Genomic DNA, 12687 nt, shown 5'->3' with positions numbered 1-12687 from the left:
TTCTCCTTGCTTTTCCCACATGCCATGATTTGTGTAAACCCAAAAATGGTGTTAATTTTGTTGATCTTACTATTGACCACTACTTCTCCATCATCTATTGAAGCTGCTTATGATGGGAGGATGATGATGAGACCAACATTATCTCAACTCAAATCTTCTACAACATTTCATGGAGGTGGTGCCACCAATGGCAAGAACAATAATGATGATCAAGTTTTTGGTGCAGACAAGAGGAAAGTATACACTGGTCCTAATCCTCTCCACAACAGATAAGTTTGTTTTATTTATATCTCAAAAGAGATATATTCACATGTTGGATATTTCTATTCATGTCCTCAATCCTAGTTTCTTCTTTTTTTTATTATTTATATATTACATTTTGAAAGAGCATTTTTGGTGCTCCCACCATATATAAGTTTACAGAGATGTATATGATGATAAATTTAGGTTTCATGAGATATAATATATATATATATTTTGGTGATGATGATGATGATGAAGAATGAGTTTAGATTATTTTTTTTTATGATATATAGATATAGATATAATGAATAATGTTGATGATGAATTTGGTTTAGTAAGTAATTGATGGTGTTTGTTTGCATGCTTATAAGCTTCTAATTCTCTTCCCTCTTTGTCCTCTCTTGCTTTGGTTTATTTCAAGATTCTCTGATCTATTGTCTCTATACACATACATCATCAAGTTTTCTACATTTGGTTAACACTCATTCCCTTACACAATAAAGTCTTGTGTATCCATATATATATATATATATATCACACCAACAACAATAATAATAATAATAATTAATTACTTCTACTACATTATTTACATTGTAATTATTCAAAATTATATTCTATTTTGTCCTTAATTAATTTAAAACAAAACACAAATGTATGTCCAAGTTCCTATAACATATAAGAGAGAAAGCTTTTGTCTGTAGTTCACTGTATGGAAATTAAATAAATCTGCATAAAGTGTTGGGGATCTATGAATAATGAACATGATGCATTATGGGGGCCGCCTAGGGTAGCAGAGTATGGTGAAAAAAATATATAATTAATTTCATAGAGAGTTAAAACTACTAAAGGGGGTGTCCTACACATACATTATAAAAAAATTTTAAGTATACTAATATATCGGTGTTTCAATAATTTTTAATCGTTAATTTTAATTATAAAAAATATATATCGGTGTTTCAGTAATTAACGGTAAAAATTACTGAAACACCGATATATTGATATACTTAAAAACTTTTTTACATTATATTGTGTGATATTGTTCTTGGGAATCCACAGTGTGATAATATATAATGAGATAGATGAATTCTTAGGCATGGATCCACATAAAATTTTTCAACCTACATTAACACTTTTAATCATGAAGTTGAGTAAAGAATCAAATGTCCATAGCCGTCCACTCATCTTAATTTCTCTTTCGTTATTATGAGCCAGGTCCCACTGTAATAACTTTCAATTTTCATTTTCTGTTTTTTAATATATTCTTTTTTATTTATTATTTGCCAGCCATATATCCACTTTAGTGGGCTTCACATAAATAATAATAATAATAATAATAATAATAATAATAATGTTCTACCCATTTGCAAGGGGGAAAAAAAAATATAACAATTTAACTGGGATTAATTTTCTTACCCTTTTCTAATATTTTGGCAAGGAGCATATAGAATTATTTTGATAGCAGATATTACTATAAAGTGTTTTTGAAAATGCATCAGAATTATAGAGAGTCCTCAGAAACGGCCAAATTTGACATTTAATGCACTTCAAAAGATATATAATATTATAATATCTTTAAAGATTGAGCAAATCATTGAGGACGGTGATTTAAAAAACTATATGGTAGCTATATAATAGTAGTAGTACTTTCTTTTATTGATGAGTCTATATATATGGTAGCAGTAGTACTTTTAATTTAACATGCATGAATAAAATTAAATGCCACACAGCACCATCACTTACATTTGTATACACAATTCAAGTCCTTGCTTCTTCAATCTAAAGTTGAAGGACAACATTCATCAATGATAGCTATATCTATGTATATACAAAATAAGTATGACCAAAACAATATAGAAACAATTCATATAGGACCTGGATCCTAAAATGGATGCGGAACCATATGATAAACTAATAATTAAATTATTTTATTTGACTAAATTATTTAATATAATTACGTGAGTAACATTTTGATTATGGTAATTAAGGTTTGAGTGTGAATGTGAGGTCACTTTCAGGGCAACAGAATGTCACAGGGATGCATAAATGTAAGACGACAAGGTTCTGGCATTTAAAGTGAGAGACCCCCATTTGAGTATCTTTAATGAAATTCAATCAGCAGCATCCATATTCATCATCATCTTCATGTATATGCTCATATAGAAGACAACAACACAATGATGATGATTATTTTTTTTTTAAGAGAAAATTCTTTATTAATTCCTCGTTTTGTTTTGGATATTATGTTTAAACCAATGTGTGTGACAGTTGAGAGCTCAAATAAGTTAGAATGTGAAATAAATAACATGATAATATAAATGGATCTCAAATTCTTCTCAATGATATGACCATATAATAATATAATAAGTGCATGTATAGATAAAAGAGAAATTCCAATATGGTGAATTTAGGGAGAAAGCGACAATATAATATGGGGTCTATTAATTTATGACAAATGACTAATGAGTTTTATTATCACGTGATTTAAGCAAACTTTTGCTTAAGAATTCAAAAATAGAGAATACATACAAGTTGACTTTTGTTTACAATTGGAAATGGGTAAAAGATGTTGAACCCATATTGTTCACATGAAATGAATGAAAACATAGTAGTAGTCCTTCTTCAATCAAAAGGCTAAAAGCTATATTTATATTTTAGGCACAAAATAACGATAATGATCCTTTATAGTTAAATTGAACATAAATTTTCATGGACTTGGAATTTCACATTTTAGTATTTTTGAATTATTTTTGTATATTGTGCGTTTCACCAGAATATGTAAGTTTGATTATGTGTAGTTGTGTACCCCTATGAGGGTGAAAAACAAGGCTAGCTAGGGAGACAAAATCCTCAGTACATTAAATGTTGAAACAATGAAGCAGCACAGATTGAGTTGAAAGTCCACGTTAAAAAGAAGGTGCAATAACTACCTTGTTGATGCCACCACCAACTCCCTTCAATAACTATAAATTTCTTTCTGCTCTCACACAGTTATAATGTATACACATGCATGCACAATTCTCTCTCTAATTGGGAGGGAGAAAATCAAGAACAGTGTCAGTTAAAAGGACATAAAGATTTTTCACTTCACTTCACACAGTGACAGTGGTATACACATTCAGCTTTCTAGTTCTGTTACTTGATACATAACATTGTTCATTATTAGTGATTCTTGTGTTATTAGTGTTTGGATTCTTTATGTGCTCCTCAAGTAAACTGTACAACCATGACATCAAATTTAAATGTTCTCAGCATTGATGTCATCTAGATTCTTCATTTGATTTTGTTGGACTATTTTGGATTCAACTCCCTATTCATATATGGGATTGGATTCCAGGGATCTTTATGAATGGAAAAGCATGCATTTCTTCCTAGTTAACCTTGTGTGACACATCATATTATTGGACTAGAGTACAAGGTAATCACAGCATGAAAATCATTAATGTCTTTAATCATTTCATTATTTAAAACATTTGTCTTTAAGATCACAATGCTGAACATGTGATGCTTCAATAATCAAAGCGATGCAACTCTCCTCTTTCTCTTTCTCTATGGTCATAAAAGCACATGAACAGAAGTTATGCAGTGGATAAATTCATTAACCTATGTATCATGTGGCTTGCATTGTGTAGCTTTAACATATTCAAAGTTTGGAAGCATGAGCTTTAACTTTACTCAACGCAGTTGCGGCTCTTGAATTCGATGCGCGTCCTAAATGCTTGCAGATGAAATCTCCGGCCTGCATGAGCTTTCCGAGGTCCACGTTGGTTTTCACTCCAATTCCATCCAGCATGTAAACAACATCCTCAGTGGCAACATTTCCAGTTGCACCCTTTGCATACGGACAACCCCCAAGGCCGGAAACAGATGAATCCACTACACTGATCCCCATCTGCATAACGTTACACATATAGTTATAACAAAGGATAGGTTCAGAACCAAGGTTATCCATTATGATTAGAGAAATTCCAAGTGTTTCTTTCATTGTTTACTTTGAGAGAATGGGGACACAACTCAACACCAGAAAAATCCCAACGCAAACTGGCTACAAAATGAGAAGTATAAGCGAAAAAGAAAGTAAACGAAATCATTTACCTGAAGTGAAATTAGAGAATTTGAAAGCGCCTGACCATAAGTATCATGAAAGTGGACAGCAAGCTTGTCAACTGGAACAACATCAAGAACAGCTTCCAGCATTGGAACGACAGTGCCTGCGAAGATGAAGCAGATTGAGTCCAATCAAAAAATTTGAAATTAAAACTAAAACAGCCGGGTAGAAAATGGAAGGGGAATTTTAAGTAAGACTATTGTAAAATATGCAAGGACTCAATACAATTCATCACTGACGAGACAACATTATAATATAACTAAAGAAGGGAACCAGATCAACACAAATAAGAGCTAAAAACTTTTAACATATCTATACATACACACCACTGCAATCAAATCCATATAGCTAAAAAACATACATGACAACAAACAGAAGAAACATTACCAGGTACCAACACCAATCGTATCACCTAGTGAAATCTCTGAGCAACCCATCTCATCAAGTGCCTTGCCACATATGCTACTTTGGCTGGAGCAACATGTCCTTCAAAAGGACATCCCACACACATGATATATCTGAAGTATAAAACCCGTCACATGGCTGATTATATAATGTACTATGATGGTTTTGAAATTTAAAGTGAAGAGTAAGCATGGTCCTTTTGTGATTTTCAAATAATTTGAAGGAAAAGTACCTATATTCTATGCAAATATAATAGGAAGAGACTATGGTTGAAAGTACTTTAATAGTGGGCATACCATCAAATGTTGCCATTGAAAAACAAATCAGCATCTATATATCATGAAAAAGGAATTAGGATGTGTCAATTACAACAACAATTCAAAGACGTAAATAAACTCATTTTGAATAAACTAGTAGAAACAGAAAACCTCAGAAATGTTGTAACTTTTCTGACAAGTAACAATTGAAAATGAAAACTATACCCACGAACGGGGATTGAGTAGCTTCGAGAAGCTGAAGCAATGTCTCGGCAACGAGCAAGATTATCCTCAATGCCAGAGTTGAGATTTGCTTTAGAGAATGATTCAGAAGCTGCAGGAAAAACAGCCACTTCCTTAGCCCCAGCAGCAACAGCTGCCTCAAAGCCCTGAAAGAAACAGGTTTAGATAATTAAATGCATATGCAAATACTTAATGAATAATAATTTTTAAAACATATATATCTTACTTTGAGGTTTGGAGTTAATACAGGAAAGCTAACACCTTCCACATCTTGAATGCCTTCCAATACATCTTTTGCATCTGCCAACTGAATTTGGTTTCAAAGATGTGAAATCAGTTTGTCAGATAACGTGTTTTGAAGAAACATGCAGTCTGAAAAATTTTTATCGCTGCAACACAATTTTGAAAGTACAATAGAAATCATAACTAACTCTACCATCCAGGCTATAGATCATGTGAAGAATTGAAGAGAGGAGGGGGGAAGGGGACCCAGCAAAATATAAAAGAATTATGGGAACAATAATCAAGAAGAGAATCTCTGCATACAATAACTTGCCAAATAGCAGCTTCTTTAAGTTCTAATACAAATAAATTATGTAAACATGGTAGAAAACATACCAAAAACACATAATTATGATGAAGAACATTGCAGGAGTTCATCATAGTGTTGACTAGAAAATTGTGAATAGATCAATTTTATCTAGGAATAAGTTACCTGTGGAACCCATTTTGGTGATACAAAACTTGTTGCCTCGATGACAGACAACCCAGAAGAAACCAGCAGCTTTATCAACTCAACTTTTACATCAGTTGGAACGATAGACTTCTCATTCTGCAATCCATCCCTTGGACCAACCTCCACTATCTTTACAAAGTCTGGAATACCTTTAAGAAGCTGAAGCATTGTATAAATTATGAGTCACAAATGATCCAATATGATGCAACAAATAGAATGAAAAATGTTAATAAAGCAAAGAAATATTTAATTAGACATAATTATGGAGAAATCATATCGCATCAGCATTAAATGTACAACAGAGAAGTTTGAGTTTTTCATTGAAAGAAATTTACAGATTCAACATGGCTGCTAGCTTAATATTTTATACCGGAGGTTAAATACATAACAATAGAAGGTGGATAGGGAGTATCATAACATAAGATCCACTGCACCTTACTTGAGAAATCCTTTGCATCTGTATTTCGATCAGATGTAAAATGATGGTTTACCAAGTAGCTGGCAGCATGAGAATTATCATTAAACCTTTTAGGCCAATTCAGGCATTGAGATAGGCCCCTTATATTGTATTTGTTGAATGCACTCCTATGTTCTGTGGCCTTTGTACTGTCCCTTGTGTATTCAGGATAACTAAAGCAGAACACATTATTTAAGATCAAGGCAATTGATTTCTTGAAAATGTTGATATAATGTTAAAATTAATTATGTACCAAAAAATAAACCATTAAAAATGAAACTCCATTAGAGCTTAATGGACAGAGCTCTAATGTCTTCATGTCAACAACCAAAGAACATGCATGGATAAAGTTCCAAAAACCAATTACCCTGCCTCATCTACCTTTAGATAGACTCCAAATATTATGTTAAGTAATCACCAAAATATCTCACAATACAGAGCAACTTCCATTATGCTCAAACAATGCTGATTCTACCATGGATTATCTTTGATTCTTTATATGAGAATATGAACGAGCAACAAACTGATATTAAATTTTATGCTTGCAGCAACAACTTTTACAAGTACTGTTCAGCATCCCCAAGACATATCTCTCTAAATAAACCTTAATCCAACTTCTTAGTCACAACTAATTAGGTTCGATCCAAACACAACGTAAATAGAAAATTCCAGCTCAATAAGAAATCAATTGAAATTGAATAATTAACTAAAAGGTTTCTGATTTACCGAGAATGAAGAGATTGCAGTTGATTAGCTGTATCCATGGCATCACAAGAGCTTGCAGCAGCAGAGCTTGATAATCCAGTAACAAGTTGGGGTACAGGATTCAAGAATCGCCCCCTTTGCATACCCTTGATTGCAATCATTGAGTGAGCAACAAAACCTGAGTCCAAAAAGAGAAGGCAAAATTTGGACTTGAATCTAGAAAGAAGGTAGAAGTGAAATTAACAAACGTGTTTATCCTTCTACTTCCAATGCTCCTCACTTTTTTGGTTTTGTTCCAATATTAAATATTATCTTCATTCTTCAGGATGGGTTCCAACTTTCAACTATATAATATAGTTATAAGCAAGGTTCTGAGACCGGACCGATCATCAAACCATTTTAGTTATTGGTTCATTAGTTTACTGGTCTAACCGGTTCAACCAGTGATTCAACCGAAAAAATCGTTTATGAATAGAATAATAAATAAATTATAAATAAACATCCTAAAATATAATTATAGTCTAAGATAAATTTTAAAATATCTTCAAAATTTAAAACACTACATAGAATATCAACCAAATCTATATGATATTATGAAAATACAAATTCAAAAGTTAAATAAAAAAAACTTAAATATTAAATGCCAACTTGAAGATGCCCTTAGTATATATTACATTATGGAATACAAAAGAAATTTATAACAAATTGAAAACGAAAGAAACATAAAAAGTACTACTAAACAGATACGGTAAGCAATAATAATGATAATAGCAGAGAGAAATTGCTTAAGTTGTAAATACTAAATATACAAATCTAAAAGCCAAGCCTTATATCAAATGCATGGCTCTGGTTTTTCTCAAGTTGTCATATACGTTAAATAAATGGTCCACACATATGCGCAGGAACTATTCAACAGTGGCTGCAGCAATTGTAAAAGCAGCAATTGTAAGAGCATACCAAACCATTAGCAGATCAGCAAGAAAAATAGTGACTGAATTGAAGCTATATATCAATTAAAAATCCTAGAAAAGCAAAAGAAACGTAGAAGTTATTAACAAAGGCAACTTCATCCGTGTTTATGAACCTGTAAATGGACTGGAGCAAATTTAAAAGTAACAAAAATCAAAATAGGAGGATTGGTAGACAAGTTATTATTCACAAATACATTGTTAGCAGCAATTGCTTCTTGATTAATACTATCATCATCCATAACTGAAATTAATAAATCATTCATTTACAAAATTGAAAACAGCAGCAGTACAAATTATCATTCAGCAACAAACATTATTACATTAAGAAACAGCAACAAGTAATCCCTAATCACACTAAACCTGAAATTTCAACAGCAGCAAGTAATCCCTAGTCACACTAAACCTGAAATTTCAACAAACATTACAAAACAGCAACAACTAATCCCTAGTCACACTGAACCTGAAATTTCAACGGCAGCAAATACAGCAAAAGTAATCCCTAATCACACAAAACCTGAAATTTTAACATCAGCAAGTAATCCCTAATCACACATTCACACTAAACCTGAAATTTCAACAAACATTACAAAACAGCAACAAGTAATCCCTAGTCACACTGAAACCTGAAATTTCAACAACAGCAAGTAATCCCTAATCACACTAAACCTGAATTTTCAACAAACATTACAAAACAGCAATAAGTAATCCCTAATCGCTAAACAAAAATTTCAACAATGATTTGATTTTCAATTTTAGCAGCAACACGAAAATTTCAACAAAATTTTCAGGAAGTAAAGAAAGAGCAGCAGCACAAAATCAGCAAAAATTAGCAATTTCACAGTTTCACATTAAAAATCAGCAAACAGAGGCTCTGAGGAGAGAAGACTGAGACACGAACAAGAACTGAAGAAGTGAAAGCAGTGACACTAACCTTCGACGGAGACACGGACGGCGACCGGGGAGACGACAGCGAGCGACGACACGGCGAGCTGCTCCAAGCCAACAAAACAGAGAAGCCACGGAGCACAGCACTGCGGCAGAAATGTTGCAGGGAGAACCTACGGCAGAGAAGAGTGATTCACGAATTGGTAGGGGTTTTGGGGTGGGGGGGGGGGGGGGGGAAGGCCTTTTTTTCCTCCAAAAAATCAAAACACCGCCGTTTATCAAAACCGGCGGGTTATCGCTCCGGTCCAACCGACCGATTCAGCGGTTTTAGAGCGATTTGTCAATCCGATTTTTAGAACATTTGTTAACCATTAACCATAAAAATCATAACAACATTTCTTAAGGACCCAACCGGGTTCGAACCGGTGACCTCTTGATCTGCAGTCAAATGCTCTACCACTGAGCTATGGACCCATTAATATTAGTATTTAGATTGTATATTAAATGACTTTATTTTGTTTCTAATATATTCATTTTTGTTTTTGTCATTTGATTTGACACAATCATTTCTATTATTCTCTATGAGACATTTAGCCCATGACTTTGTATCCTCTTTACAAGTCTCTCTATTTGGGCCATAATTTAAAACAGTGGGACAGAATGAAAGCCCAAATTGTAAACCTAATAAAAACCATTCTCTTTGGTAAAACAATACAGGGAAGCGCGGGAAGTTCACGTCCAAAAATTATATGAAAGTTTGATTAGAAGCTGGGTTAGATTTATTACAGTTGACATGACCCATTAAATATGTGACTTTTTCTTTTGGGCTTGGAATATGTGACTTAGTAAGCCACTCCAAACTCTTCAGTGTCCACAGATGACATACCCAATGAAAAGCTTTCCATAATATAACTAATTATCTTTTTACGTTAAAAACAAAAAAAAACCCACATGATAATATTTTTTTCAAGAGAATGTTATAAGGCTCTAAAAAATTCAGCTGAAGCCTAGATCCGATGGCAAATTAAATTCTTCTCGCACTCAAGGTTTACTTTAGTGGTGAAATTCTTTGCCTTTGTAATAGATACATCCGAATTTGAGACTTAGTTAAAGCTAATTGTGGCTGAAAACCCTTAATATTATTTTTTTTTATATTGTGGGTATGTGACTTGTGTGATAAATAAAAAAGGCTCTGACAAATAAAAAGAAAAACAAAAAAGTCTTCGGTGTCGCTCTTCTATAGGCATCGGATAAGAGAACAAAAGTATCTAGTTTTAGTTTTTTCTATGCAATATCAATACATAAAAAAAAAACTATATATATATATATAAAAATTTAAATATACCAATATACTGATATTTCAGTAATTTTTAATTAATGATCTTAATTATATATATTATATATTTTTATAATTAAAATCAACTATTAAAAATAATTGAAACAGTTACTTGAGAATTTTATATATATATTCTTAAGCAGTGTTATAGATATATAGATGGTTGGCGCATTTTGTTAGACATAATTATGTTGTCCCTCTTTGATTAAGACCCAACAATGAAAAGTTATTGATATTTGGGCAGAGAGCGCTGCAATATTCACTTCTTCCGCACGAAAACAAGATACAAAAGTGTATCTTTGGGATTCTCTTCTTCTTTGCTTTTTTTAATAATAAAATTGGAGTATTTAAGCTATCCACCACAATTAACAAGCTTTTGATCTTAAAATTAGTATCTTGAAGGTTTGTTCAGAAAACACTCCATATAATAAGTGAAAATTCCACATATTTGGGCTTTTATGGTTATATACCTAATAGATCCACGGTTGCAGAGTATTCAATTATGTATCAGTAATTCAGTACTACTGTGACTGGAGTATTCGGTTGCTTGTTCCCATAATACAAATACGTCACACTCATCTCATTATATCATATCATACATTATTGTATGATTAATAATTGGTTTACTACTTGTCATTCCATTCAATACAATGTTGCTGCATGGTCGCTTTCTTGCTTACCTATCCTTAGAAATTATTCCATACATATGTCTTTTCTTCATGGTTTTGCTCCTTTAATTTCAAGTATAATCAAAGAAAATTAAAATTGTCTACTCATACATTTCATTTGAAAACAATTAAATAATATTGTTTAATATTAGTATTAATTGAAATGGTAGAGTAATTGTGATGGGAATTTGGGCTTTTTTGTAGATAACGTGTGAAGAGGTGAGTTGTCGTGTGTTGAGGGTATGGGAGACACCGAAAGGGACAGGGCCCTGTGACTGAAATCCAAACGTTGAAACAAACGCAGTCGTTTTCGCCCTCAAAACATTCAAAATGACCATTACACCCACCGTAATAATTATTGCAATTTTATTTAAAAAGGAGTAATGTATTATGTATGTATGGTAAAGTTACTGCGGCGCCGCCTGTGGCCTGTCATAATAACTCTTAAATATTTTACACAAGAATGATCTTATCGAAATCTATTAAATTGAGGTATATATAAAAATAGTATTGAATTATTTATTCTTCAATTTTTCCTATCTTCACACACACAATATATTTTGTTTCTTGTTAATTAGCATATACTGGGGCTAAACATCTAAACTCTAAAGAGCGTGTACTACCCACTGAGTCATGTATCGTTAAATTACAATTTTAGAGACTAGTGTGTGTATATAATTAGACAAATTATTTGTTGCGTTTGTTTACAAATACGAAATACTAAGGTAGAAATATAAAAATATAAAATTATATTTAGTAGATAAAATATAGACAAAAATATTATATTTAGAAATATTAAATTTATGTATTTTATATTATTTTTGACAAAAAATATTAACAAAAATATAATTTTTTTTCTTTTATTATTTATATTAATTTTTTATAATATGTATAAAAAAATATAAAAATATTAATTTTTATATATTTCTATATTTTGTCAATCTCTTGTCTTAGTCATTTTTATAACCAAATATAGCTTAATAAGCGAGCCTATGCGTTTGTATGGCAGCACCCTATACCATGCACCTCTCTCGCTCACACCAGGCAACTGTCTCAATAATAATAATAATAATCGCTTTTTTAACTCTATTGTAGTTTCGAAGTCATGCATCATATATAAGTAACTAACTAACAAGCATGCATACAATTCCACAATTTTAGCATTTGATTACGTACCGTATGTTGTTAAGCTTTTTTCTTCATTGAGATGATATTGCAATTTTATAATGATATCATATACCAATGATTTAGAGTTCTAATCCCTAATTCATATCTAATAAACTAAGGTTGTTAGTGAATTGAAAAGATTGCAGAGTGCGTTAGTCTATAGAGCAAGTTTAATTATGTTATAAAAAGGTTTAGTCTGTTTCTCTATTATTCTAACGAAAATATCATAAGAAAAACGGATTTATAGTTAGATTTAGCAAGATCGATTACTGTCGAATTTAGCGTTAGTTTTTACGTTGGATATAAAGTAGTTTGGATTTTTTAAAATGTTTATTGTCGAATTTCATATTCCAACTCTAAATCTGACGGTGATTAGTGACGCAAAATATGATTTCGCTGGCGCCAACTTTACCGACGATTTTACCGAAAATTTTACCGACGGTAAAGTTGGTTTCAAATTCAAACGCGAAGCCCTCATCCCTCACTTGTCCGAGATCATTCTCTCTCTT

The 12687-nt window shown here is 32.1% G+C and overlaps 1 protein-coding gene and 1 non-coding gene across 2 annotated transcripts; both read right to left on the bottom strand.

The window, feature by feature from the left end:
• Positions 1–3672: 3672 nt before the first annotated feature.
• Positions 3673–7658, bottom strand: LOC130957712 (uncharacterized). The gene is made up of 8 exons (XM_057884555.1): positions 7173–7658; positions 6424–6619; positions 5969–6148; positions 5480–5560; positions 5236–5399; positions 4761–4834; positions 4336–4451; positions 3673–4132 (listed from the first exon to the last, which is right to left on the bottom strand). The coding sequence occupies exons 1-8, from the start codon at positions 7310–7312 to the stop codon at positions 3884–3886; spliced, it is 1200 nt and encodes a 399-aa protein (XP_057740538.1). The 5' UTR covers positions 7313–7658; the 3' UTR covers positions 3673–3883.
• A 1751-nt stretch (positions 7659–9409) lies between these two features.
• TRNAC-GCA (transfer RNA cysteine (anticodon GCA)) lies at positions 9410–9481 on the bottom strand. Its single transcript has one exon. It is a non-coding gene; the product is annotated as a tRNA-Cys (tRNA).
• Positions 9482–12687: the final 3206 nt, after the last annotated feature.

Source organism: Arachis stenosperma, chromosome 10 (genome assembly GCF_014773155.1).
Source record: "Arachis stenosperma cultivar V10309 chromosome 10, arast.V10309.gnm1.PFL2, whole genome shotgun sequence".
In the NCBI taxonomy this organism is placed as follows: Eukaryota; Viridiplantae; Streptophyta; class Magnoliopsida; order Fabales; family Fabaceae; genus Arachis; species Arachis stenosperma.
Note: the sequence above shows the minus strand (reverse complement) of the source record. Positions and strands in the feature narration are given on the sequence as shown.

Bases quoted from the DNA above. Each gene is read 5' to 3' on its own strand.
- LOC130957712 (XM_057884555.1), bottom strand. From the start codon at position 7,312: ATGATTGCAATCAAGGGTATGCAAAGGGGGCGATTCTTGAATCCTGTA. The intron at 6,620-7,172 runs GTAAATCAGAAA...GTTCTGCTTTAG, and splicing joins CTGCAATCTCTTCATTCTCG to TTATCCTGAATACACAAGGG. The intron at 5,561-5,968 runs GTAACTTATTCC...AACCAAATTCAG, and splicing joins CACCAAAATGGGTTCCACAG to TTGGCAGATGCAAAAGATGT.